Source organism: Penicillium hispanicum, assembly GCF_028827665.1.
Source record: "Penicillium hispanicum strain IBT 35686 chromosome Unknown utg000002l_segment0_segment0, whole genome shotgun sequence".
NCBI classification, from domain to species: domain Eukaryota; kingdom Fungi; phylum Ascomycota; class Eurotiomycetes; order Eurotiales; family Aspergillaceae; genus Penicillium; species Penicillium hispanicum.
Genome location: NW_026623194.1, coordinates 1,662,907 through 1,688,876, shown reverse-complemented (window position 1 = coordinate 1,688,876; position 25,970 = coordinate 1,662,907). Strand labels below are relative to the sequence as shown.

Here is a 25,970-nt window from a genome sequence, read left to right as displayed (position 1 = left end):
AACTGTACACACGCAAACAACGCCAGATCCATGCAATCAAGAAGGGCTAGTAAGGCAAACGAAAGCGCAAACCACCTCTATACGGCCTCCCAGTCCATGGCATCGACCATAAACCCCCAATCCGACTCCGAGCCCGCGGATTCACTATCCAGCTCGCCCGGCCGCCGGCACATATCCACATGTGCCTTCGCACGCACATACGACTCCTCCAGCCCCGCAAAGATGCCCGAGATGATCTCCTCAAAGTCAAAGCTCGCCAGCGGGGGGATCTCCTTCCGCTCCAGCGGATCCCTCTCCCGCTCCTCCTTCGTCATATCCGCGGTCTTCCAGCGGTTCCGCAGCTCTTTCGCCTGCCGCAGCAGCTCATGCACGCGGCCACTCCCGAGAATCGGCATCAACGGCGTGGTCTCCTCCTCCAGCGCCTGCAGTACATTGGCATGGTACCGATGCATGCCCGCGGAGCGCGGGAACCCGGCGCCTCCGTTTAGCTGGAAGCGCGCCCCGCCGGCTGCAGACGACGAGACGGCGATGTTGAACACGCCGAGCAGATGCACGATCGCCCGCTCCAGCAGCGCGTAGTACTCGTGGAAATCGATCTTGAACATGATCTCGGCGTGGGCAACGTCCGCGGCGGAGACCGAGGCCATCACGTCGTCGACGGAGAGCGTGGCGAGCCGGTAGCCCTCGGCCAGAAATGGGAGTTTCCAGCGCAGCCGCGCGACGATCTTCATGAAGCGCGCGAGTTCGTCAGAGGGCGGGAGGAGCGCGCCGCTCGTGTGGTTGGGCGGGGGAGTGGCCGTTGAGCGGATGCGGTTTTCCGAGCGTGGGCGGCGGAGGCTGGGTTGGTTGGTCGCATGAGGGTATGGGTTGCTCGCGCTGGGCGCCCAGCGCGAGCTAAGGAGGTCGGACATGATGATTGCGGGAGTCACGGCGTGAGTTTCTTGTAGGCGTGGCTGTCAGGCGGTGCACGGGCCATTCAGGGCTGTTGGGAATGTTGATGGGCGAAGGTCGAGAGATGGAGGAGAGATGGAGATGGGCGGTGATCTTGAGGAAGACTGAGCATGGGTGTCTTGTGGATTGGATGTGCGATTGATTCGTGGAGAATTAAATGAGGCATGGAAATCGTTGTGTTGTATGGCGGATGTTGACGGACTATACAGAGTGTCGCATCTTCTGCCTAACATCGGTTCTTCACGACGGACTAAAACCTGTGGTTACTTGCTGCCTGGGAACCGATAGTCAATAGATATCATCTACTGGCATGACAGGGATTCTCGAGATACCAATAGGATTCCAGATATGCATCTTTCTAGGCCCTCCGTTGTTTGCAGGCACCTAGTTAGCGCAGGAGAAGGCCACTGCAGTCCCATGCAGGATGGACAGAGCACTGGAAGCCCAGGGATCATCAGAGACCGGGTTATACAGGGGCGTTTGTGGAAAAACAATAGTTGAGGTGTCTATGTAGACCCGTGGGGATGTGTTGCTCATGCTCTGCTTAGAAGGTGGCTGACGGGTCTCACTCTGCCCCCTCCCCGCCAATGTCTCCTCGCTCCTCGTTGTCTTTCCTTCTCTGCGATCTCCATCTCTTCTCTCTTCTCACTCACTCCATCCCATTCCACTCGTCCACCTCGTCACCACCCCATTTCCCACTGCAAATCGCCCAAGTCCAAACACGCCAAAGCGGTAAGTGGTGCACGTGCCCCAGTCCGATCGGGCCTATCAGGTGATCCCGCCCCAGGAACGATTCTCCATCGGGACTAGCGCATCTCCAGCTCTCTCCAACTCGGAAGTGAAGTCACTTTCCATCTTCTCCGCTGACCCTGCGCTGGGTTGAGCTACTGTACCCGTTCCAATTCTCTGAGGCTTCTTGTAGGTCGCCTACCTTCCTCGTCTTCGTCTTTCATTTCCATCTTCCATCTTTCATCGTGATTCCTGCGATCCTGATCCTGCCTTACCCCCGTCGTCGCGCGATCAGCTTCCCCCTATCGTCTGGTCGTTTTCGTGCCCTCTTTTCCCGCTTCATCTTCTTTTCTTATCATTCCCGAGCCTGTGGTGGTGCCGATTGCACTATTTACCAGCCTTGCGGCTCTTTGTGACTCTTTTACCTGGCTCTGGTGGCCGTGGGCGCTCTTCATTCTCTCTTTCTCCGCTCCCATCCGCCATGACCGTGTGGCTAGGGTGCGCTTCCAGACCTGGGGGCCACCCTCTCGACCGCCACCTCATCTTGTCCTTCTCCAATTCCTGCCCACCTTCTCTTGTCTATCCTCCGTGACCTCCCAAACCGGCACCTACAGTTCTTCTCGCTCTGTCCAAGGCTTGTTCTGATGTTGACCATGTCAATTCTTAGCTCTTCGCGCGCTCGGCGACACACTGGTTGAATCTGCCATCTCTCTCTGATCACCCGACCCTAGTCCCGGGACTCAATCGGAGTCACCTGCGGCGAGAGTTGTGAATTGCCGGAACACGCAGGAACACCAAGACAAGATGGATTCCTACGATGGTTACCCCTCCCCCGAGCGAAGCCGGGATGCGGACTCGTTCTCGGGACGACCCGCTGGCGAATCTTACAGACGCCGCTCACCAGGTAAGTTGCTGCTTGGATGCAGAAACCAGAAGGCTTGCGCCCACTGACGACGTATTCAGCCTCTCAGGATCGCCGCCAGCCCCGCCGCCGCTCCCGCTCTCCCATGATCGATCGGTACGAACCTTCCGATCGCCGCCCGAGAGATGATTTCTACAATAACTCCCGCGAAAATGCCGCTCGGGAGCGCGAAGAGCGCCGACGACCTCCGTCCCCGAACATTGCGAACATTGACCGCTACGTGCCCGGCCAGGATGCTGGCAGACGTCCACTGCCGACCAACCCACTTCCCAATCCTTTGAGCCTCGATTTTCAGGTTGGGTTCAATTGGTTCGCTGAGTGGTGGAGAGCTGAACAATCCGTGCACGAAGAGCAGGAACGAGCTAGACACGGTGGCCGCCGTCCTTCCGATCGAGTCAAGGGAGAGCGCGAGGCCCGTGAGCAACGCGAGAAGGAACGCGCTCAGATTCAAGCCGCCTACGACTCCTACAAGGTTGATCTGCAGATCAAGTTGGCCCGCCAGTTTGTGCAACAGCACCGGAGCGAGGAATGGTTCCAAGAGCGTTACGTTCCCGAAGTTCGGGATCCCCTTCGCAGCCGCGTAATGGCTTTCCGCAAAGCTGCCTTCGAGCAATGGGAGCGCGACCTCAACGGGGGCGTGTTTGATGAGTTCACCCTCGAAGGCATCTACAAGAGCGACAGCGATGGCGCCGGGGGCGTTGTGGAAAAGGAAGAAGGCGAGACCACCGCAGCCGGTGAGACCATGGGAGTCCTGGACTTGCTCCCCGTCCGTGGCGGCGAGCTTCGCGACGAGGCCTTGTCTCAACCCGCTTTGCTCATCAAGACTCTGGCGCCGAACGTGAGCCGGGAGAAGATCGAAGATTTCTGCAAGGAGCATCTTGGGGAGAATGACGGCGGCTTCAAATGGCTCAGTCTGAGCGATCCGAATCCCTCGAAGAAGTTCCATCGCATGGGATGGATCATGCTGCACCCCGCTGCAGAGACAGCCAGTTTTGTGGAACGAGGAGATGGTCGCGAAGAAGAAGTCGAGGAAATGGACCAGGGCTCTAACATCAATGGAGCTGTCACCATGGGCACTGCCGAGAAGGCCCTCGACGCCATCAATGACAAAACCATCCACGACTCAGTCCACGGCGACTTTGTTTGCCACGTGGGTGTCCATGCCCCTCCATCGCAGCTGCGCAAGAAGGCTCTTTGGGATCTGTTCTCTGCCCCCGAGCGGATTGAACGTGATCTGGATCTGGCCAGACGCTTGATCTTCAAGCTGGACTCTGAGATGGGAGATAATACGGATGGGTTTGCCAAGATCGAGGAGCGCGTTGAGGATCTACGTGGCAAAGGCTGGCTGCAGCCACCTGTCACTGGCCCCGTCAGCGTCAAGAAGCAGAACAACGGATACGATGACGATGGCGTTGAAGATGGCGAGATGGAAGAGGGCGAGGAGAAGGAAATGCCCGAGGAAGATGAGGTGGATGACGAAGAGCTCTTGGCGAAGAAAAAGAAATTGGACTTGATGGTCGAGTATCTGCGACGTGTTTACAACTTCTGTTTCTTCTGCGTCTTTGAGAGCGACTCGGTTCATGAGCTTGCTCGCAAGTGTCCCGGCGGCCACCTTCGCCGTCCACGCACCGGTCTCTCTACCCAGGCAAAGGATGTCGCCCGGGCCAGCGCTCTGGGACAGCCGTTCCCGGTCAAGAAGAAGGATCCCAGCGAGGACGGTGAGGAACGAGGTTCCCCGGTGCAGGAGAAACGACCCCAGCGATTCACCAAGTCCGAACTGCAGCTGCAGCGTGCCTTCAATTGGGCCAAGACCTTTGAGGACAAGTTGCTGCAAATTCTCGAGCCTGAGAATGCTGACCTGCGCAAACTCGGCGGCAAACCCGTGGACGAGGCGGTCGAAGATGAGCTGCCCAAGTACGTGAAGCATGAGGACGACTCCCGGTTCCGTTGCAAGGTTCCTGAGTGCACCAAGCTCTTCAAGGCCGAGAACTTCTGGCGCAAGCATGTGGGAAAGCGCCACCCCGAGTGGCTCACCAAGGTCCAAAACGACGTAAGTCTCAGCGTGCTCCTCAACAAGAACCCCGAAACTAAACTCGATGCAGATGATACTTGTGAATTCCTACGTTTTGGATCCTTCTCGTATTGCCCCGTCGCGTTCGGATGCCAACAGCAACGGACACTTTCCGCTGGCCTCCGGCGGCGGCCACGGCGGCACTCCGCGGGGATTCAGTCTGTCCAGCATGCCCTACCTCGGCAACCCGGGGGCAATTCCCGGTGGATTTCCTCCGAGCGGGATGGCCGGCCTGGTGGGAGCTGCCGGTGCATGGAATGGCGGTATGCTGGTTTCGGGTGATGGTACAGGTCTGCATCAACCGGGTGTCATGCGACGCGGCCAGAACCGCAACAACGCCAACCGATCTGGCCCCTACGATCGTCGGCGTCACAACGGCAGTGGCCGCCTGAGTCCCGTTCGCGTATCCGGCATGTACGGTGCGAGCGGTCGACTCCCTCCGGCTGGCATCTCCGTGCCTCCTGGTCACCCGGCCGCCGGTATGGTTGCTCCGAACCCTTTCCCCGACGCAATGGGTGCGGGTGGTGGTCCCCAGGCCATTCCTCCCCGCGAAGCAGTCCAGGGCCGCAGTCTGAAGAGCTACGAGGATCTCGATGCGGTCGGTGGCTCTGGCAGCGGAGAGCTGAACTACTAGTACGGGCCAGACACCTCCGTTCCTCCATTCTTCCACTTTGACTTTATTTTTCAGCACTTGTTTCTCACTGGCGTGCGCGGCGCAGCGGGATGGACGGGATGGGAATTTGCTGGATTGGCCTCGGCTTCATTTATCGGTCTCACATTTTCCACGGATCTCTGGCTGCGTGAAACCATGACCTCAGGGGGTCGGGATCACTCTTCCTTGCCTTGCTTTGTATTATCTTTCGCCGTCTTGATGGCCTCGGTCGAACGTGAATGCGTTGTCTTGTCATTGAGGCTGGTTCTTTGCATTCCCCAGACCTGATTTACATCGATTTTGCGTGTACCATATCCCTCATCGGCCATGAATCAAAAGACTGCAAGCATTTATTCATGTATCATCGTATCATCCGTCGTATCATACAATCTATGTAGGCTCAAGGTCAATCATTGGACCATGCCCATCACGCCATCTGAATCACAACCTCTTCGCGCGAATCCCTCCACTGCGCGCCTACCCCGCGGATATACCGCTCACTGGCCAGAAACAGCAGCAGATACACATGCATGGCGACCTCACCCCACGCATACACCTTCACCAGCACCGGCACGACCTCACGAGCGCCACCCGCATCGTCCCCACCAGCCCACCGCGCCGCGCTTCCCGCCGCATCTTCCACAATACACCAAACGCCCCAACCGGCGCGCGCATCCCGGCCAATAAAGTCCGACAGAAAGGCCCAGAAGCGAGCAAAGACAGACGCCGTCCACGCATTCTTACGTTGCTGCTGCTGCTGCTGGGCGCAGTCGGATTTACGGGCTATCTCGCCGGCGACCCCGTGTCCGGATCCAGGCGCAGGCGCGGGCGCGGCCTCGTCGGGGGTTTGGGGGCGGAGCAGGTTCAGGTGCACGGCCCAGTAGCCGCGCTCGAGCTTGTCGAGCGGTCGGGACTGGTGGAGGGGTTTATAGGTGCGGGCGGGGTTGAGGCGATCGGTGAGCATGGCGAGGGTTGGGGTGATGTGGGTGGTGAAGGAAGCGGTGGAGATTGGGGGAGGAGGAGGGTGGATTTCCTGGGGGAGGGAGTGGAGGGGAAAGGGGAAGGGGCTTGAGGGATGTGGATGAAGAATGCGAGGCGAGTGCCGGGCAGGGGTGAGTGCGGATGTACCTTTGTCCCGGTGCTGTTCTTCAGGACGTTTGGCAGGAGATGCGGACGAGGATGGGGGATGGTCATTGGCCGGCCACCCGGAATCGCCAATGCGACGCCGTTTGGAAGGCTGCCATGAGGCAGACTGGGAAGGGCCAGGCTCCACGATCTCGGGTTGGGAGTCTGGAATCACGCTGACCAAGCTCTCGAGGGAGTCTGGGTCATGCACGGGGTGATCGAAACGATCTGAGGGCGACGGACTGGGGGTAAGCGCGATCTCGTTCGCCGAGGGACGAAGGATCGGGTGAAGATCGAGCGCCGAGTCTGGAACGGCATCGTCATGGTCCGAGTGAGACGAGAGGACACATCGTTCGCCAGGAGCATCGGGCGCGGACAGAGAGATCGGGGCGACGGACGCCTGCACGCTCTCCGAGCCGGACGCCTGCGGATGGGGACTATCGCGGGTGTCTGCGGCCAGTCGCTGTTGTGAGACGGGCTGGAAGGCTAGGATGGCGGCGACCTGGGCGCGGTATCGCGCATCGTCGCGAGCAGTACTGGGACTGGAAATGTGGACGAGGATCTCCATCGAGGGGAATAAGGTATTTGTCACGACAAGTTGTGACGATGCAGCGACTATCGATTCGGCGAGGACGCTTGGCGACTCGTCACATCGGTGGTGTAGCACTGAAGAAGAGTAACGCAGGTGCCATTGCACCATTCCATCCTTTCACGGCATACGAGAGATGTGTGATGGGGAGAGGGAGTGATGGCGGATCAAGTATGAAGAAGTGGGAGTTGCAAAGGGTGAAATGATAGGCTGATCGTCGTGACTTGCGATCGAGCGACTCGTATTCTCTCCTCCCTCATCTTTTCGTGCTGCACCAATCGTACTTTTGCTGTCGATGAATGCAGCTGCCGATCTTGTCTGTACTTCGTCCCCGTTGTTCTTCCATCTCATCTTCTCGTCCATTTCCCATCTCTCAACCCTCTCATCCTGAACAGTGCCAAGTACCTAGCGAGTGTCCACTTCAGCCCTCGACTCGACCCGTCGCCTCCTCCACTTTCCCTCATTCCCCAACGGTGCCAAACCTGCCATCCCTTCTCCCTTTCGGGCGCCGTTAAACTTTGACTTCATCCCCCTTCATCCCCTTGCTCGCTCATTATGTCGACCGGCGGGGTGTATCCAATGGACATGGCCGAACAGTATCCTGGTGAGTACCCTGTCCGGGAGCTTGTGCTGTGGTGCTCGTTGGGGGGTGCGAAGGACCAGCCTGCACCAGGTGGAGGATTTGGTGACGCTATCTCTGTCTGTCACCGGTCCTTTGACTTGGTCGTCGCTGTAGCCTCACATTCTGCAGAGCAATCCCTCTGGTCTTGACTCCATCGCTAACTTTGTTGGCACCCGTGGGTGTCCCGCTCGACGGGATGCTCCATGCCCCGTTTCCCAAGACGAGCAACCTTCCACTCCGACCAAAGGCAATATTGGTACCGAACTCTTCAAGATCTTTGCAGGTCCCAAGAAGGTCACACGAGGTGGGTGGCCATCCCTCGCGCCGAAGCGCGATGCGACCGCGACTGACATTGCCGCCAGATGGCCAGCCCCCCAAACGCCGAGGACCAAAGCCCGACAGCAAGCCCGCCCTCACTCGGCGGCAAGAATTGAATCGCCAAGCTCAAAGGTAAGTCGCCGAGCGAGCCATCGCTGAGGAGCGTCGAGGCTGACGGCCCCAGGACCCATCGCGAGCGAAAGGAACAGTACATGCGGGCGCTGGAGACGGAGGTCTCGCGACTACGAGAGGCCTACACCAATGAGATTTCGGATGCGAACGTCACCATCCAGCAACAGAAAGGGGCGATGCAGTCGCTGCGGGATGAAAATGAAATCTTGAAGGAGATCCTGATGGCCCACGGAGTCCAATATGAGCCCGAGCTGGACCGGCGCCGGGCGGAGCGCGCTTCGATGAACGCCTTGCAGACGAGCCCCGTCGCCGCGAGCAGCGCCGGGTCGCATACGGCCGGCTTTACCAACTCAGCAAGCGCCCACAACACGACGCCCGCGACCACGATCTCGACGGGCTTGAGCCCTCGTGCCAATGGCGGCGTGGAGCACCCTGAGGTCTCGCCCCCAATGGCCTTTGCGCCCCCGCAGCAAGTGTTTCATGCCAGCCCGGCGGAGCAGATGGGAGCCCTCGACCGATCTGCATGCCAGATGGTCGACTCACCGGTGCCAGCCATGCGTGGTGTCTTTGAAAGCGAGCCACAGCTGCAAATTGACTTCATCTTGACGTACGTCATCACATTGCGATCGCACCAGACGGCGATTTTTGCTAACAGCGCACTTGAACCTGAACAGACTGGAGGGACCCTGCCGCGAACACACCGACTACTTGTGCCGACGGTCGGTCACCGAAGCCGATGATGAAGACATGCCCTTTTCCGGCCATGCCTTGATGGCTACCTGCCCGCCGCCCAGCTACATCGCCAACACCACTAGCGAACAGGCGTATCCGCACAAGACCTACGACCTACCCCACGCCAATCTCACGACCCTGCTCAACCTCAGTCGACAGCTCGTGACGGACGGCCAGATCACCCCGATCATGGCGCTGCAGTGTCTCAAGAACCACGAGCTGTACCACAGCCTGAGCCGCGACGACGTCAAGATCATTATCGAGACCCTGAACACCAAAGTGCGCTGCTACGGCTTCGGCGCGGTGGTTGAGGACTTTGAGCTGATGGACTGTCTGAGCAGCGTGATGGGCACCAAGGTCGACACCGGTGTCCCGCGCAATCGCGGCGATTCGATGTACGCGTAAAGGGGCGAGCGTGCGCCCCTTCCCACACTTCAACATTACAACTGTCGCGCACGATAACGATTTCTGACGTCTGGGAAAACTGCTAATTTTTTGGCGTGTATTCGGAGTGACCCCTGGTGCTTCGCTTTTTGGTTTCGGGTTTACTATCGCCTCGCGCTACCCTGTGGCTTCTTCACTTCTTCGACCCCCCACTTTCACTCCCTATTATTCCTTTCCTAGTCTCACTGTTGTTTCTTACTGTGCTACTCGAGTTCTTGTCTTAAATGATCTGATTGGATCGACTCTGTTCTCACATCCGGAGATGTAAATACCGCGAAACTGGTCCTGGCTGCGCCGTGTGTACCTTGGGAGTTGAAAGTCTGTGTTTTATTGGATCCTGTTTGATTGTTGCATCTGTGATTTGCTCTGGTCTTGCCCCATTGAATGGAGGCCTTCAACTGACATGTTCTATTCCTGTGATATATTCCGACCTGTTGTCTGCTGCCCTCTTGGCCAATTGACGTTGATTCTTTCCTTGGGGGGCACGCTCCCAGCACGAAAAGCGAGGCAGTCGAGTCAGCTTCTGCAGTAGTTCGAGCGAAAAGAAGAAACCCCGACGTCATGCAGAAGTGATTTGAATTAATTCCCTCCCTAGCGTGAAGTCGGGCCGGCGCGATCGTCACTCGAGCCCGCAATTTGGGGGCAATCCTCCATACAACTACCTTGCTGCGATTTGGAATCACCATTCCACTGGGGAATTCGCACCTGCACCACGATCACATTCTCATTGTCGCGATGCAGCTTAGTTGCCTCGTTTGAGTTCATCATTGAGCGTGCTTGTACATATTGAGGCAGGCCGACGCCCGATTGGTCGCGGCCTTGAAGTCTGGAGAACGTAGTTACTATAGACTCTGGATTGACCTTAGCCACGCTATATCTGTTTGAGAATCCCATACTTGCGCACTTCACCAGGCCGCTCAGCTCTTGAATGATCAGTATCTCCATGGCGTTCCATTTGACGATCGCGAGGGATTGTGTGGTGAGATGGTTTCTTCCGAAGCACAAGCAGGATACCATAAGAGAGGCGATCGAACTAGATGAGATACGAGGAGCCGGAGAGGAAACGCAGAGCAGAAAGACCACAAGCCAGTCTACGAAAAGTGCTACAGATGGGCGCGCATCTCTTTCTTTTTCTTCTACTACTACTACTTCTCCGTCTACTTCGTCTGCTGCCACTCAGGTCGACACATGGCGTTCCCATGAGTATTCCCTGGGTTGTTACTTGGGGATTTGTGGCGTCCCATCGGCTAGAAGTAGGTATCTTGCTCTATAACTATCTGCTGGAATAGTTGATGTCCGAGTGGTGTATACAATCAATATCATTTCTCATTCTTCGTCAGGCATCCAGACAGTATATTATTCTTTACCGATCGGTGATCGGGGCAGATATTATCAAATTCCAGGTTGAACATAATCATCATCAAAGAATACCACAGGTTCAAAGGGCATTATTGTCTGCCGGGAACGGTGGGCATCGTGGCTAGGATACTGTTAGCAATAGCGCAGACACGCCTGAGTGTCACTTACCATATTGGCGCTGCAACAGCGTCAGTCCCTCGAGGCGTTTCTTCTCTTGTTCTTCTTTGGATAGGGATTCACTGGTATCCGCCTTGTTGACGAGGGGCTTGGAATCGTCATTGGAGAATGTGGAATTCTTCTGTTTTGACTGTAAGCATTGAGTTGATCATCATGCTAGGACTGACGACTTACTTCTGACCCAGCCAGCTTCTGCCAGATTTTCTGTGCGGGATTGGAAGATGAAGAGGACATTTTGTGGAAATGCTGAACTGCTGAAGCGTTGAATGTGATCCTGGAGATGGAATGGCCGCCTTTATATCCAGGAAGCAATCCAGGCAGAGATGATTCTCTCCCAACGCTGAATAGCTGTCCTCGGAGTCGGACTTGACGATCAGGCTGCCCGTCAAAACATCTATGAGGGATCGACATAAGGCAGGCACTTTTGGTACGGGATGATTCGCTGCTGGGGGCCGATGACTCGCCCTGGCGTGCTAGCCATCGCAGTCCGTGGTCTAGACGGCGCTCTATCGTCGGACTCGGAGATCGCGCACATCCTCGAAGACAGCAAGGCAGAAGAATAGCTAGTAATGATGCGATGAGTCAAAGGGAGTCACTGTGGCGCACCGGCAGGCACCACTAGAGCGCTGATTCGCGATTCCGACTAGAGCTGACGCTTCGAGCCTCCAACTCCGAACTCCGACGTGCTCATCGTCGACTCGAGTCATCAAGCGACTCGCCTGCACAGCAGAACATGCGCACCACCCGCCGAAACGGCCAACTGCCATCCTGTGAGCCGTGTCGCAAATCCAAGTTGCGCTGTGACCACGCAACGCCCGTGTGTGGCCGCTGCGTGCGCCGCAGTCGACAGAATCTATGTCTCTATCACCCGGCGCCGTTGACTCGCGCCGATCTACCGCGAGCACGACAGAAGAGCACACATGTGGAGCTGCATGACGGCTGTGGCATCTGGAGCCAGAAGAAAGTGTCCGTTTCCACGCCGGGCTTCCTCGGGCACACGAGTTACTCCGATGTCTTCACAGACAACGGAAGCGACATCTTGACGGGCGGACTTGCGTCCTCGATCAACCAGCTCCCATTCGATGCGCAGCGAGTCCAGCTCGGTGCGCGCGCACTACTTTTACTGAAATATCTCCCACTATGTCGCGCCATCGTCACTGCCCGATTCAAAGTGTGGAAAGGATGGACCCTCGGCTGGCCCATCACCGACATGATCCTCACCGTGACCGAAGAGGCATGGCAGGCACTACAGCAAGAAGCGAGCGATGAGCATAAGCGCGCTCTGCTCCTCTCGAGACGACTGTTCGAGAAAAGCGCCCATCCGATGGAGATTCATGCCACGACGTCGTGGTCCGAATTCGCGGCCATCACCGCCGGGCGATGGGAGACAATCGGGCTCCTGTTCACCGTCGTGGGGCTCGCGATGGAGTTCGTCTCACATGAAGATACCATGTTCAGCGACCATGGATGGACGGACGTGAAGAGTCTCGCCGTGATCGCCACGGCAGTCGGGGATCTCTGTCTTCAGTTCTGTGACAGCGCAGGCATTATGAACGACATGGTATGCTGGCTACTACTGCACCATTTCTCGCTTCTGTCAGTGGTCTATGGAGACAGCGGTATGTTAGTCCTGGATATACACTGCACGGGGATGGTTCATGCCAGTCGACTGACGCGCTGCTGTGGGATGGCTAGATTATCGCCCGTGGAAGAAACTCGGCGAACTATCATCGGCGGTCTTTGCACTGGGTCTTCATCAGGAATCCCCCGACGCTCCATTCTTCCTCCACGAGATGCGAAAACGCACCTTGATCGGCGCATACTCGGCGGATAAAGCACTGGCAACGTTCCTCGGCCGTCCCCCGCTCATCAGCTGGCGGTACTGCGACATTCAAATGCCGCTGGACCTCAGCTGCGAGGAAATTGCCGCAGAGCCAGACACCCGAGAGGCGGCCATTGCAAACCTGACGATTGATGGCTGGAATCAGGAAGGATCTCTGGCAAAAGGGGCGTGGGCGCGGGTCTCTCTTCTTACCGGCCAGCTGCGGGAGAAGGTGTTGGAGCTCTTTCTAACGAGTCGAACGGAGAATCTGGCACAGCAAGTAAAGTAAGGCTAGACACGGCCGATGATGATGCTCCATGCGGCTCCAAGATGCTTACATGGCCTAGCGAACTATCCGAAGAATTGCATCAGACATACGAGCAACTTCCTGCATTTCTCCATTGGCAGCCCAAAGGCGGCTCGAAGCGGCCCAGCATGGATGAACCTCTACTATTCGACCTGCACCTCGAGTTTCTTTACAACGACTTTCTTCTATACCGTCTCCTCGCCAAACGCACCCACACCCACCCAGAGGGGATCATCAGCATCTCGCTCGAAATCCTGAATGCCTTCCTCTCAATAGTGGCCCGAGTGCACCGGGAACCGATCCTGGGATGGGACATTGCATGGAATGTACACATACCCGATCCTCGTCCAGACATTAAAACCGTTTCGACTGACTGAGACATCATCTAGCTGTGCTATGCCGGACTGCCCTCCGCCGGCGTCCTCTGCGCCGACCTACTCTGCCGGTTTCGCCGCCAACTCCCCGAGTCTCCTGCGTCGCCTCGGTCCGAGATCATCCAGAAGCTGAGTATCTTCGCCTCGCACCTTGATACTATGGTCCAGCCCGACGAAGGGAACTACCAGATCGCGCAGCAGGGCCAGAAAGCCATTCGCCATATCCTGGACCAGGTGCTTTCTGCCCGGCACGAACCGGGGAGCACTGCATCATATGTGTTTCAGGAGAGTGATCGGAAACAGGAGATTGTGGACACGGACTGGCTGGATGGAATGGACTTTGATGATGGGGGGCTTTTTGCTGATTGGCCTGGTGGGACGGCGGATAGTCATGAGCCGTGGCTGGCATGGATGAATTTTAGCTAGGTCGTAGAGAAGGGAACTATGGTGAGTCTCATACGACCAGAGAATATTCGATCTAGGATTGAGCGGATCGTAATACTTGGCTACCGCACCCCCGAAATCATTTATTCCATAGGCACTAGTGCATAATAGAAGCGGAGTCTGATATATCCAAAGGGATTTGAGATGCCTATGATATTACTCTGATTATCACTGTAGATAGGGAGCACATAGAACTGGTGGAACAAGTTATAGTTCTGTCTGTACGTGCGTGCGAGGGCTTCAGCTATATGGACCATAGGAAAGTGAAAAGAGAAATCAACATTTTGCAATCTAAACGGCAGTTGTTCAGACTGCAGGAAGTCATAAAGTGGAAATCGTGACTCTTATCAAACTTTTGCACATATGCACAACAAAAAAGATGGGATCTAGTCCAAAACGACAAGCTCATGATCCATGGATATCTACTCCTCATCCTCCGCCTCCTTCTCCGCCTGAGCGGCCTCATCAGCCTCGGCCTCGTCATCCTCCTCGAAGGCGTTGGCAGGAACACTGTACAGACGCAGCACAGAGCGGTTGGGGTCCTTGATGAGGACGTACTTCTTGACAGCGTCGGCGGGCTCGTCGGCATCGAGGGTGCGGATGCGGTCGACCACGGTGCGGACGATACCCCAGCCGTTGCCGAGGTTCAGGTTCATCTGGGTGGCGAACTCGCGGGGCTTGTAGCCCGCAACGCCGAGCAGGACGTGGCCGGCGGCGGAGCGGGGGTTGGCACGAGAGACAAATCCAAGCTTCATGCCATCGGCCTTGGCCAGGATGGCCTGGGTGGTCCAGCGGGCGAGCTTGCTGGAGTTGTTCTTCATCTCGGTGGCGAGGACGGCACCACGCTGCGAGACGAGCTTGCTGCGCCAGTCGAGGGCGCCGCCGGATCCCGGGGCCTTGCTGTCGAACTCGTTCAGAGCCTTGACGATCAGCTGCTGGTCGGGCCCACCGGTGGGGTTCTTCATGACGGCGTCGACCTCGGTACGGACGATCAGCTGCAGGGGCTCCTCGTCGCGCTCCAAGGAGATGTCGAAGCGGCGGTACTTGTAGCCCTTGGAGGCCAGGGGCTCGGTCTCTTCAGCCTCGTTGTAGAAGGGGTTGGGCTGCGCGAAGGAGACCTTGTTCTCTTGCGACTCGATGACGGTCTGCAGCGCGAAGTTGTGGTTGATGAAGGTAGCCTCCATGGCCAGGGCGCTGGGGGTGTTGATCTGATCCTGCTTGCCCGAGGTCTCGGAAGCCTCAAGAGGGGCATCGTAGGCGTTCTCATTGACGGTGACCAGGTCAATCGAGGCACCGGCACGCTTGTCGAGGTAGATCTTGTCGCCCTGGTGGACAATGACGATATCCCAGGAGTATACCGAGCGAGTAGCGCACATAAGCATGGAGAGAATGTCGGAGGTGGCGAAGACAGTGGCCTCGTTCTTCTCGGCGAGCTCGTGGATAACGGGATCCTGCGAGGTGGTGACGTTGTAGGCCGCACGGTCGAGGGCCTGGAGTCTGCGCTCGGCGTTCTTAACGGGGGGCTTGTCGTAGGAGCGGTCGTAGTAGTACAAGAAACCGTAAGAGTCGAGGTCCTCGCCATCGGGGGTCTCAAGGTTCAACTTGGAAAGACGGCTGAAATCAACCTCCTCCAGCATCTGCCACTCAGGCCGAATGTTGACAGAGGGTTCACGGGTGCGCTGGGGCTTGTCGTAGTCCTTCCAGCCGAAACGACGGCCACCACGACCACGGCCGCCACGATTGTCATAGTAGCGGTCACCCTGTCCACGGCCAGCACCAGCACGCTGGAAAGCACCACGGCCACCACGCTGGTTGATGCCGCCACGCTGACCACGACCACGGAAAACGGTACCACCGCCGCGGCCAAAAGTGCGCTTGGCTGTGGCGCGGGTGTTGTCGACCACAGAGAAGGAGGATTCGTCCTCGGCGGCCTGGATGGTGAACAGACTCGAGGAGCCAGCACCGTACACCTGCTGGTCTAAAAAAAGAATCGGCGAATATGTCAATGAACTGCAGGTTCGATGCCCTCTGCGGGGCACAAAGAAAAAAACATGTCATGCTGGGAATTTACCTCTGAAGTTCCGGTTGTACTGCTGGCGGCCCTGACGTTCACGATCCTTGGACTCAGCCGTCCAGTCAGCCATGCGGCCAAGCTTGTCGCCCTTGGAGAAGGGAGCGTATGGCACACCATCGAGCATGTTGTCGCCCGAAGTGGCCGGGCCCCAGCAGTCCTCAGCGGGGAGAGCGGCCACAAGATCCGCGATAGAGGTAGTCATTGTGAATGTCAAATCAGCACCGACAACAAAGACTGCCAACGGTGGATGTGGTTTGGCGGTGGGGTTGGGGAGGATCGCGGATTATCGCCGGGAAGTTTTTGTGTCGCGAGTCTGTGGCTGGTGAGTGGCCACCGCCACACCGGACACCGCCACAGACATCACGTGCACAGGGCCTCTCTCCGGCCAACTTGGGATTCTTTCATCCCGGCGAGGGCGAGGCGAGGACCTTCTTTTCTCACAGCAGCTGGAAAGCACTGTTGATTTTCCAAGTCCGCAAGGCCTTGAGCCGTGAATGACGAATGCAAATCATAATCAATGCCGATGTTCGCGCGCCCAATTTTCAGTCTTTGTCTCAGCGATGACGACGCCTAGAAGCGAGATAGCAAGAATGCAATTCCACTCTCGTAAAACGATTTCAACTCCTTATCACGGCTGCACATCATGACGACAGGGATAATCTCGCCACGATCGATGCCGACGATCCCAGCAGGCCGGATGAACATCGGCTAAAGGAGATTCACTGCTAGCGATCCGCCCCGATCGAAGTCAACCACGGTCGTGGGATCCGGGGATGGCTTCATCGGGGATGCTTCGAGCAATCATCGCAGCCAGGCTTATCACGGCCGCCTCGGAACAATACAGTCCCCGACTTCGAGCTACCGCTCTACGCGCTCGATCATGACAAATGCGATGCATCACCGCTTACGAGGAGACAGTGCACATTTGCTTTTGGCACCATCTTCGGGAATCTACGGACATTCGAGAGCTCCAACACCGGAAGAATATTCCCCGTGCCTGTTCCTGACGGCGATCGGCTCTCTTGGCGCATGCGACGCCATCTCAGTGGACAATTCGGACCCCAGAACTGCGAGTCCCTGATAAGGGCATCTTCCCCCTGGACCGACCACCGGGAACTGGGGAAACTAAATGTGGCTCCACGAACTAGTGGCCCTCGACAAGGATCTTGAGTCTCTGGCCAAGGATTCTGGGTTCTCGGTCGAGGGTGCGCAATAGATCCAACAAGATCAAGCTCGGACCAGCAATGATCGGCGGCCAAGAAAGGTCGCTTAGGGCATTTGCATGAAGCTTCGTCGAACCACAGCCATCACCGGCTTCGGAGGACGATCTCACCGGACGGTATCTATGAATTCAGCTCGCGGTCTACCAGACAGACCGAACGGAACTACTGTACCTGCGCTCTCTCGATCATTGTCCGGCCCATAATCTCGCAAATGGCGTCCCTCCGAGTGGACGGTCATCCTATCTAGAGTTTCTGTAGATCCCGACGCTACCGAGGATGGACTCTGGTCTAGCAATGCATCACCTTCGGAGGATGTACAGCTCACGCATCTGGATGTGTTCTTCGTCCAAGATGGCTGATAAGGACTATACGCACTTCCGGTTCAGGAGTGAACGGAAGACCAGGGATGGTTAAAGGACTTCGTCGCAAAATCTATATAAAGAGCAACAAGACTCCGGTCAATTCAAGAGCATCAACGATCCAACTTCCTCTCAATAACCACAAAGACTTCAGTCAATCCATCTCTATCTTCTTTTCGCGGCTTCAAAAGTCTCACAAACCACCATCAAGATGCGTTTCTCGATCATCTCCGTCCTGTCCCTTGTCGGCGCCGGCATGGTGTCCGCTCTGCCTCAAGAGGGCTCTCTCCACAGTGCTGTGAAGCGCAGCAACGCCACCACCGAGGAAAAGGTGCACCAGGCTGCCGCTGCCCTGTCCGGCAAGACCGTCGAGAACGAGTCCGAGACTTCCGACTGCGTTGGCTCCTTGCTCTGCTGCGGTTCTCTCACCACTCCCCTGGACCACATCGTGGACCCTATCCTCGAGGACCTTGGCATTGACGCCGCCAACATTGTCGGCTCCATTGGCCTGCTGTGTATGTCATCTCCAAGTGCATAACTCTACATGGAACGCGCTGACCGTATACATCAGGCGACCCCTACGAGGGCAGCTCTTGCTCCTCCGCACCTCAGTGCTGCACTGAAGCCAACCTGCTGGTATGTATATCTCAAAGCACTCGACCACCCATCGCTTGTCGATTCGTTACTGATTGTCTTATAGGGAGGCACTCTCGCCCTTGGCTGCTCCGCTCTGAAGCAGTAAATTAGTTCCCTGGAACTGATGAATGGTATATATGGTGGTGGACGGAAAATGGGTCTTGCCGTCGATGTACATTCCTCTGGGTGAGCCCTTCTAGGGTTTGCCTGCTCATGTTTATCTGATACAAATATAATTCTTACCAAATGCGATTATTTTTTACTTGATCAGTCGAATGGACCTGTCAATCTATGACATACATATGTAGGCTTTCATGCTCGACATGTTATTGTAGGACAAAGTACTCGCATGTGACACATCCATCAACCCCGGGCCCGAAATTAGCACTAGATAGATCATAAAACGGGTTTGATAAACGTGGATAGTCTGTTGATATGCTGTCTTCGATCTAACTTCCTTGGTGACATTCATCAGATGTCATTGAAGATATGATGTCGGTTACATGGCTTGAATCTACAGTCATTAGAAGCCACCACTAAGATACATGCACTGTGTACAATCCATAGATCAAAAGTTGAGTAATCAGGGACAGGACAACCTTGGAAACACTGGAAGTTCTGTCGCAATAGCTGGACGAGGTTGGTGAGATTACCCGAAGAGGCAGAAACGACCCTGAGATAAGGGCAGCGAGGCACCATTCACTCTGCTCTTTGACCTTCTTACAGCCGACATCTGATACGCCCAGCCCTCTGCCAAGGGCTCTTCTACGCATCGACTTGGCCCAATTCGGTGCTGACAGCCGAATCCCAGGCAGCAGCTTATACGTCCAGACTGGCCGAGGCGCCCAATACGCCGACCACCTTAAAGACCTCAATCCGAGCCTTCGAAGCCCCTCCACAGACCCCAAGGAAAGACAAAAATGAAAACCAAAGCAAGCCCCGACACCAAGGCCGCACGCAGCACTACATCATGCACAGTGAGCGACGACAACACCATCGCCCGCTGCAACATGCGCAACTGCGCCGTCACCAGCTCGTGGGTGAAGCGATGTACTCTCCAGGACTGCGTGCTGTCACACGTGCGTTCCGGGCGCTGGATCACCGCGTACAAGACCCATTTCCACGGCGTGTACGCGGTCAAGCGCAGCGATTTCCATGAAAGCGTCGTCTGCGGCGGGAGTTCGGTGCGCAGATGCACGGTCAAGTCATCTACAGTGCGGGACGACAGCTCGATGAAGCAGAGCACGCTTACTGGGACGACCGTCTCGCATAGCCAGCTGTGGCGGGCGACGCTGAGTGACTGCGATGTCGAAGACTGCGTGATTACGCGCTCGGACTTGACGGGGATGGTTTTGAAGTATGGAGTGTGGAAGAAAGGGCGGTTGGTTGGGCGAGTGGGTGATAAAGAGCCCATCGCTGTCCGGAAGGACGGTACTGTCGTGGTAAGAGTGATATGGGCCGGTTGTGACAGTCTGGATATACTGTTGCTGACTGATATATAGAACATGGGGGATGTGCTGCCCGCTACAACGGTTCCTGTCGCCCCGGAACTGGATGTCATGTCTCGTATCCCCGTGGATAGGAATGCTCCGCGTTATGTCGATTCAGATGCTAGCCTCGATAGCGAAGAATCTAGTGGCGAGGATCTGCCGCCTCCGTATAAGGTCTGATGTTGATGCTGGGTGGCCGGATGTGCTGGCTACCTTGACGGAGCAATGGCTTACTGTATCTATGTTTTTCACTATATATCCCTCCCTGACGACGTGCTACTACCTACTCCACAACATACCCTGTGATATTTCAACTTTTGAAGCCGGCGAAACGAAATGTAAAGGGTCACTCGAGACCTGAGATTCAAGAAAGTAGTCTCCAATATAAAAGCGACCGCTGACCCTGTGCAAAATAGATGTATCAAGTCTAATAGGTCCGAGATATCAGGACCCAAAGAAGGCAAGTATAGACAGCCAGCCCACGGAACGACCACCAACGTTCAGTTGCTCGTGCTACCAGCAACGACATACTGCTTCTCTGTCTTGAGCTTGCTGAGCGTAGTCTTATTCAGGTTCAAGGTGTCGGAAACAATCTGCTTGGGCGTAGACGCAAGCCATTGACCGAGAGCCATATCTACAAAACAGTCAGTTAGCGCGATCCAACAGCAGACGCCGATGCGACATACCGGTAAACTGAGGCGCCTGGAGGATCTCGACAAAGACCAAGTCCTCGTCGCCCGTATTCTCAATGTAGTGGCTATTCGACTGTGGGAAGTACGCCACATCGCCAGCGCGGTAGTCAAAGGTCGTCGCGGCCTCCGGAGCCGTGAATAGCGTTGCACGGCCCTGGCCCTGGATGAAGAAGGTCCACTCGTCACTGGTGGGATGCCAGTGGATCTCGCGCATGCCACCGGGGTGCACGGTGACAATTGCAGCGGAGAAGTTGCTGGCGACGGGGAAAGTGAGCGGGTCGGCGATCTTGACGGAGCCGCCGGCGACTTCGTGCGCAGGCTGTTCTGAGAAGTGGTAGGAGTAGCTCTGCGTGCGAGGGATCAGGCCTGCTGCCGTGGTGACGTTTTGCTTCTCAATGTCCTCTGGTGCGGGCGTGCCCCGGAAGATGTAGAGTTCATCGTTGGGGATGTTGTCAAAGGCGGAGATAGGGACGCCTAGATCTTTGGCAAGAACGGATTTCTACGACAAGTGTCAGTGTTGGACGTTTGGATGGAGAGATGAAGTTGTACCGGAGTGTGGAGGAAAAGCTCAGTAGCGAGGAAAGTGTTGTCCTCGTCGAAATCACCCTGGTCAAAGACAAGAAGAAACTCGACGCCATCATCCAACGCCTGGATGGAATGAGGAACGCCCCTGGGCGTAAGGTTAACGAGTCTGGTCTTCATCGTGGAGAATGGCACGAAACGCTCACGGTGGGAAGAACCACAAGTCACCGGCGCTGACGTCGTCTACAAACGTTTCCCCGTTCTCGTTGACGGCCTGCCGTGGTCAGTTGCCCGTCCACTAAGAGGTAAATAGATATTGGACGTACCTGGATTCGACAAGATCCATTCAGAACCAACGACCACTCTGCTGCAACGTGCCAGTGCAGCTCACGATAGCCGGCCGGCTCCAGGCGCATATCCACGCCGGCCATTTGGGTCGCGTCTGGCATCACCACCGTGTTCTCCTGGCGGGCCCAGCCAGCATTGTCAATGCCGAGTCTTGATATATCAGCAAAGAACCCAGGTACTGGTGATTAAGGAAAATGGAATACCTGTTGTGACTGAGTCCTGTTGAACGGTTAACAACTGAATTGCCCGCGAACAAAAGGGACTTACCCATGGGCCATTGCGCATTGATCGTCAGGCCATTATCCGTGCCTGGAGGTGCCAGCTTGTCACTATTAATCCGGTCATAATAGTAGTTACCTGCACAACTGGTCAGTCTAGACCACACTATAGATAATCACCAAGCCGAAGCATACGGGGTCCAGGATCGTCACTCCCAGTGGAGCCGCGAATCGGCTGCGGGTTCTGCACTTTCTCAAAGTCCAGATGACTTCCAATGTCGGGGTTCTCCTTCTGCCCAGGGAGAAGGCTATACTTGATATCCGGCTGAGGTCCGCTTGCGACCTTTTCAGTCGACGAATATCCGACCAATGCCTCCGATCCTCTTAGCGGAGGGTTGCTGGCCCGGCGAGCCGGGGCAGCATTGGCGAGGGAGAGGAGTGCAGGAAGCAAGTAGAGACTGTGGAGAGCTTGACACTTCATACTGGAAGGGGTTCCAAAGATCCGAGGTTTGATTGAGTTGAAAGGTGAAGGAGGATCTGTTTCAAGTTCCGAGACTGAAGTGGAAATGCTCACAACCCTGCGGTGATGGTCCTTTTATAGACAATCTTACTTGCCACCAGAAGCCATCGAGGTCCGTCTAGGGCTTCCCCTCATGCGGCCGACTATCCGGACATTGCTCCAACGAGTCTGAAGCGCGTTCCCCTCACCAGGGGGCCGTGTTGTAGGGCTACAGAATGCGGGCTGCGCAACCACATTCGTCCAGAACAACCCTAGGACGGGAGAGAGATGTGATAGCGGCGGGGAATGCGATGAATCGGGTATGGAAGAATTCGAGCGTGCATGGATTCCCCACTCGCCGTGATGCGATGCTAAGAAAAGATCGCGATGCCTCTCGCCTGCAGTGCAACGGCCGAGCCGCGAAACCGGACCGGCGGTGTTTGTATGCCGGATAGCTGCTGGAATTCAGGAACTCGGCTGCCTGGATAGTTTGCTCCAGATGGGAGATCCAGTCGGCCGTACATTGATGCCCCTTGGAAGCAAGGCACTGTCCATGTCCCGGCTAGCGACCATGAGGGGAAGCCAGACGCAAACTTGATTCTAGGCTTGTAAGCACAGGCTTCCAATGACGTGGACAGAAATTCCAGCGTGAGGGGACACTCAATATCAAGCTCCGTTAAGGTCCAGCACCACGGAAGAGCAACGCGGAATTTCCGTCCTGCACCTAAAGGCGTCGAGCCCTTCTCTATCCGGTCAGAAGGAAGATGAATGCGCTGAGCATCTATGAATAGCGATGCGGTCGACGTTGCGTGTGCTAACTGTCACGATCGACGAGGGAATCCCTCGAGCGGAAAAGCAGGAAGACGTCGACTGCCATAAATAGCGCGGCAGCGTTGAAATGTCAACGTCCGAGGCAAGCTTTTCCAGCCAAGAACGCCACGCTACCGACAAGAGATCCAGTGAAAGGCTTAGCTCACTGTTGGGTCTAGCGTGCAGGTGGGACTGGAACTTTCGCGATCCCGGGATACTTTGTCCTGCATGCTGGACTTTGCTCGCGACTGGAATCCGTCTCCACCCGTCGTCATCCACGGCGTGGTCCAGAATGGTGTCTCGGGGAAGTTATCTTCTCTAGTGGACTCTGCACTGTGAGGCGGGGAGGAGGGTTTACCAGGCGTGGAAATGCCCACTGTCTCTCTATTGGACCGTCGTTGGAGGGGAAAAGGCGTGCTGGGCGACGGAAGAATAAATCCGCCACAAGGGACCTCCATTGCCCGCAGCTCGTTGCCTTCTTGGACCATGGAGGTTGCATGGACCCCCTGATGAGCTATAGAAGGGCGACCACTCACCACTCAGGTGGGAGAGCTTGTCAGCGAAGCGCTGATGTGCAGGAGCCGCTGCGGGATAATTATAGAAGAGGCGGTGCCGATGCACAACCCCCTCCCCGCACCACAGGAAGAATTCTACAAGTAATAATGATCGTAGACAACCACCAATGGCCTGGAATCATGAAGCAATCTAGTGGACTTGTAGACCAGTTTCCGCTGGTCTACACGACCCGAAAATGAGGCATTTTCGACCGTTCAGCCGGAAAATGGAGAACGTCCCTACGGATCCACTGTAGTTGAACTACCCAATCACGCTACCTTCCTAAGTTGAGTAGCTGTATCACTGTAGACTTGTTCAAGATACTGTAGGCATCGTTAGCAGTCCATCACGCAGGATCGATGAAAATCCTGGTCGCAGTGCCACAGGGCTGTAGGGCTGAGACAGCAGCAAGGGGGACGTGGTATGCAGCCTTAAAGAATTTGGAGTTCGCCATAGTTCTATGGTTGGTATGAAGCTTGGTCTCATTCTGTTGCAGTTTATCTCAGCCCTGAAAGAGCGGCTTTTTGGTATTCTCGAATCGAGAAGGCGAATGAGAAAGCCAGGTCTGCTGTGCCCAAAGGACCTTGGAAGCTTGACCAGGATAAGTGGATGTGGGCTCTTGGGGTCCTCCAAGCCTCGTTGCAAATCCATATAGTTCCACTTGACAAAATGCAGCCAAATGGCATTTTCTTACAAGCTAGGACACATAATTACTGCATACACAGGGTTGACTAGTGGGCCGGATGACCGTGAGATGCCTCACTTGGGTGGGGATACGCTGGTTCAACATCAAGACTGCGAGGCTGATGGAATCATCAAGAACTGCATATTCCTAGCCATGCGCATTTCGTCGCCCCTAAATAGAACCCCTGGAGACTCCCCTTCGCGTCATGTCATCAAACGATGGCAGACAGGCTCCTATTTACATTAATCTACTTGATCTATGTCTTTGCTCTCTTCGAAATGTTTAATCAAAAGTAACATTGTGCTTCGTATTCCATCGTGAAGTCATTATATATATACCCGACTGCATGTAACTAAATCTGCACATTTTTCCCCTCATGGCTGCTTTCGCTAATGGGGCACGCGAGAACCAGTCCAATACTCCAGGACTTCTTCGAGCACTTCTTCGTCGTATTATAATTTGAAAAGGTAGGAAAGTCGGTGGTACAAGGGATATTCATGCGGTCGGAACCGGTACACGTCAAGTTGCCAGCCTCGACCTGACCGATTGTGGGTGATGCATAGGTGCAGTCCTTGAGAGCGTCGACGGAACTCTTTTTGAAGCTCACAGTTTCTGGCATGGGGGTTCCCTCGACACTTTGGACATAGTCGTTGGATTTTTTGACAGACACGATATCGTCGCACCAGTCGGCATAGCCCGACATGTCGTCATTCCGGGCGACCCAAGCCATCCAGTTAATCTTCTCCGTGGTAGAATAGTCTTTGTATTCCCAGGTTTCGCCAATCCAGACAATAGCCGTGGGGCTTGCCATGGCCGCCGAGGATGCGGATTCGGCCGAGATTTGCGCGTACGCGATGGACGCTGCCACCGACGCGCTGGAGGAGTAGTATGAATTGTACATGGACGAGTCGGTGGAAACCACCGAACTCGAGCCGACGCACTCCTTGACGTTATTGACGTTGTAGTCTTGATATTTTGCCGAACTGCAGGACACGACCACGCCGTCACTCATGGTGGAGAGAATTGGGCCCATGTTGGAGCCCACTGTCACGGTTGGCCTCGCCGTGTATACGCACGGTTGGTAGCCCGTCTGGCCAGACGTCGAGGGAGCAGCCGAGAACAGTCCCGTAAGGCCAGACTCGGTAAAAGAGCACCCTTCGTAACCATCGTCGGAGTGATAAAAGTAGCCGGTAAAAGTGGTGATTGGCGCAGCCGTGGACTTGGTCGCAGAGCTGAAGCTAGGCGCTGAAGTCTTGGGAATGGTGGCTGTTTGCGTTGACAGCCATAGGTTAGAAATGGACTCTACTAGGACGCTGGTGTCTACCTCAGAGAAGGTAGTACTTACTGGCAGCTGACTTGGACACTGATGGACTTGGAGCAGTCCTGACAGAAGTGTAGAGGCGAGACTTAATTGGGCGTCGGGAAGAAGATTGAGAGGAGGAGGATGAAGAGGGAGCAGGGCTGACAGCAGGAACGGAGGTAGAAGGCACATTGACCGGCGTGGAGACATCTACACTTCCACGTCTCCTAATGTTCGCTGCCAGAGCTCCTTGCAGGAGGTGAAGCAACCATATTGAGTTTTTTAATAGAACCATGGTGGTATAAAGGTGACTGTAGCTTGGATGGTTGAGTGAAGCAAATCCGTGAGATCAGCGAAGATGGGAATTTATCTTTACACAGGACCATCCATTATCTCCCGCTGTCAATGGAGACGGCCCCGGAGGCCCCCATGATTCACCGGATCTGCATAAAGATAGTCTGTTCTTCCGAGGTTACGTCTATTCCACAAACTGACGCGTGGCTGGCGCTTTGGGGTAATTTCTCCATCCCCGATAAGAGCGTTGCAAGCTTACCTGTTCGCTCGGACATGCTGGACCTATTAACGGTTGTAAAGCAGACACGCATATCAACGCACTGGCGGTAGATCCCGAAGGATTCATTTGGACCGAGCCATCCACGCCCCCATATCGTTTCACAAATAAGAGAATATGATACCAAGCACTAAAGTGGATATAGAACCACCCAATGGGTCTTGGGGAAATTGCCACTCTCCACTCACTGGAACATTCCTTCTTGCGCTTCTCTATCC

At 55.7% G+C, this 25,970-nt stretch overlaps 11 protein-coding genes across 11 annotated transcripts; 5 read left to right on the top strand and 6 right to left on the bottom strand.

Moving 5' to 3' along the window:
• Window positions 1-77: 77 nt before the first annotated feature.
• On the bottom strand, window positions 78-911 carry N7459_002339 (uncharacterized protein; the record flags this gene model as incomplete). The annotated part of the gene is made up of 1 exon (XM_056941524.1): window positions 78-911. The coding sequence occupies one exon, from the start codon at window positions 909-911 to the stop codon at window positions 78-80; it is 834 nt and encodes a 277-aa protein (XP_056803379.1).
• A 1,573-nt stretch (window positions 912-2,484) lies between these two features.
• On the top strand, window positions 2,485-5,307 carry N7459_002338 (putative arsenite resistance protein Ars2; the record flags this gene model as incomplete). Its single annotated transcript, XM_056941523.1, has 3 exons — window positions 2,485-2,584; window positions 2,644-4,652; window positions 4,705-5,307. The coding sequence occupies 3 exons, from the start codon at window positions 2,485-2,487 to the stop codon at window positions 5,305-5,307; spliced, it is 2,712 nt and encodes a 903-aa protein (XP_056803378.1).
• A 445-nt stretch (window positions 5,308-5,752) lies between these two features.
• N7459_002337 (uncharacterized protein) lies at window positions 5,753-7,150 on the bottom strand (the record flags this gene model as incomplete). Its single annotated transcript, XM_056941522.1, has 1 exon — window positions 5,753-7,150. One exon carries the CDS (start codon window positions 7,148-7,150, stop codon window positions 5,753-5,755), a length of 1,398 nt encoding a protein of 465 aa, XP_056803377.1.
• A 444-nt stretch (window positions 7,151-7,594) lies between these two features.
• flbB lies at window positions 7,595-9,248 on the top strand (the record flags this gene model as incomplete). Its single annotated transcript, XM_056941521.1, has 5 exons — window positions 7,595-7,738; window positions 7,791-7,965; window positions 8,024-8,111; window positions 8,164-8,718; window positions 8,786-9,248. The coding sequence occupies 5 exons, from the start codon at window positions 7,595-7,597 to the stop codon at window positions 9,246-9,248; spliced, it is 1,425 nt and encodes a 474-aa protein (XP_056803376.1).
• Window positions 9,249-10,735: 1,487 nt separating this feature from the next.
• Window positions 10,736-11,057, bottom strand: N7459_002335 (uncharacterized protein; the record flags this gene model as incomplete). The annotated part of the gene is made up of 3 exons (XM_056941520.1): window positions 10,736-10,767; window positions 10,815-10,953; window positions 10,998-11,057. 3 exons carry the CDS (start codon window positions 11,055-11,057, stop codon window positions 10,736-10,738), a joined length of 231 nt encoding a protein of 76 aa, XP_056803375.1.
• Window positions 11,058-11,556: 499 nt separating this feature from the next.
• Window positions 11,557-13,752, top strand: N7459_002334 (uncharacterized protein; the record flags this gene model as incomplete). The annotated part of the gene is made up of 4 exons (XM_056941519.1): window positions 11,557-12,442; window positions 12,519-12,930; window positions 12,993-13,278; window positions 13,342-13,752. The coding sequence occupies 4 exons, from the start codon at window positions 11,557-11,559 to the stop codon at window positions 13,750-13,752; spliced, it is 1,995 nt and encodes a 664-aa protein (XP_056803374.1).
• Window positions 13,753-14,192: 440 nt separating this feature from the next.
• On the bottom strand, window positions 14,193-16,046 carry N7459_002333 (eukaryotic translation initiation factor 3 subunit D; the record flags this gene model as incomplete). The annotated part of the gene is made up of 2 exons (XM_056941518.1): window positions 14,193-15,748; window positions 15,842-16,046. The coding sequence occupies 2 exons, from the start codon at window positions 16,044-16,046 to the stop codon at window positions 14,193-14,195; spliced, it is 1,761 nt and encodes a 586-aa protein (XP_056803373.1).
• Window positions 16,047-17,637: 1,591 nt separating this feature from the next.
• Window positions 17,638-18,168, top strand: N7459_002332 (hydrophobin family protein; the record flags this gene model as incomplete). Its single annotated transcript, XM_056941517.1, has 3 exons — window positions 17,638-17,941; window positions 17,998-18,062; window positions 18,127-18,168. The coding sequence occupies 3 exons, from the start codon at window positions 17,638-17,640 to the stop codon at window positions 18,166-18,168; spliced, it is 411 nt and encodes a 136-aa protein (XP_056803372.1).
• Window positions 18,169-18,982: 814 nt separating this feature from the next.
• N7459_002331 (uncharacterized protein) lies at window positions 18,983-19,732 on the top strand (the record flags this gene model as incomplete). Its single annotated transcript, XM_056941516.1, has 2 exons — window positions 18,983-19,504; window positions 19,565-19,732. 2 exons carry the CDS (start codon window positions 18,983-18,985, stop codon window positions 19,730-19,732), a joined length of 690 nt encoding a protein of 229 aa, XP_056803371.1.
• A 320-nt stretch (window positions 19,733-20,052) lies between these two features.
• Window positions 20,053-21,813, bottom strand: N7459_002330 (putative oxalate decarboxylase; the record flags this gene model as incomplete). The annotated part of the gene is made up of 8 exons (XM_056941515.1): window positions 20,053-20,186; window positions 20,239-20,743; window positions 20,794-20,914; window positions 20,973-21,040; window positions 21,093-21,264; window positions 21,318-21,333; window positions 21,382-21,471; window positions 21,528-21,813. 8 exons carry the CDS (start codon window positions 21,811-21,813, stop codon window positions 20,053-20,055), a joined length of 1,392 nt encoding a protein of 463 aa, XP_056803370.1.
• Window positions 21,814-24,233: 2,420 nt separating this feature from the next.
• N7459_002329 (uncharacterized protein) lies at window positions 24,234-25,476 on the bottom strand (the record flags this gene model as incomplete). Its single annotated transcript, XM_056941514.1, has 2 exons — window positions 24,234-25,147; window positions 25,227-25,476. 2 exons carry the CDS (start codon window positions 25,474-25,476, stop codon window positions 24,234-24,236), a joined length of 1,164 nt encoding a protein of 387 aa, XP_056803369.1.
• Between the last annotated feature and the right edge of the window lie 494 nt (window positions 25,477-25,970).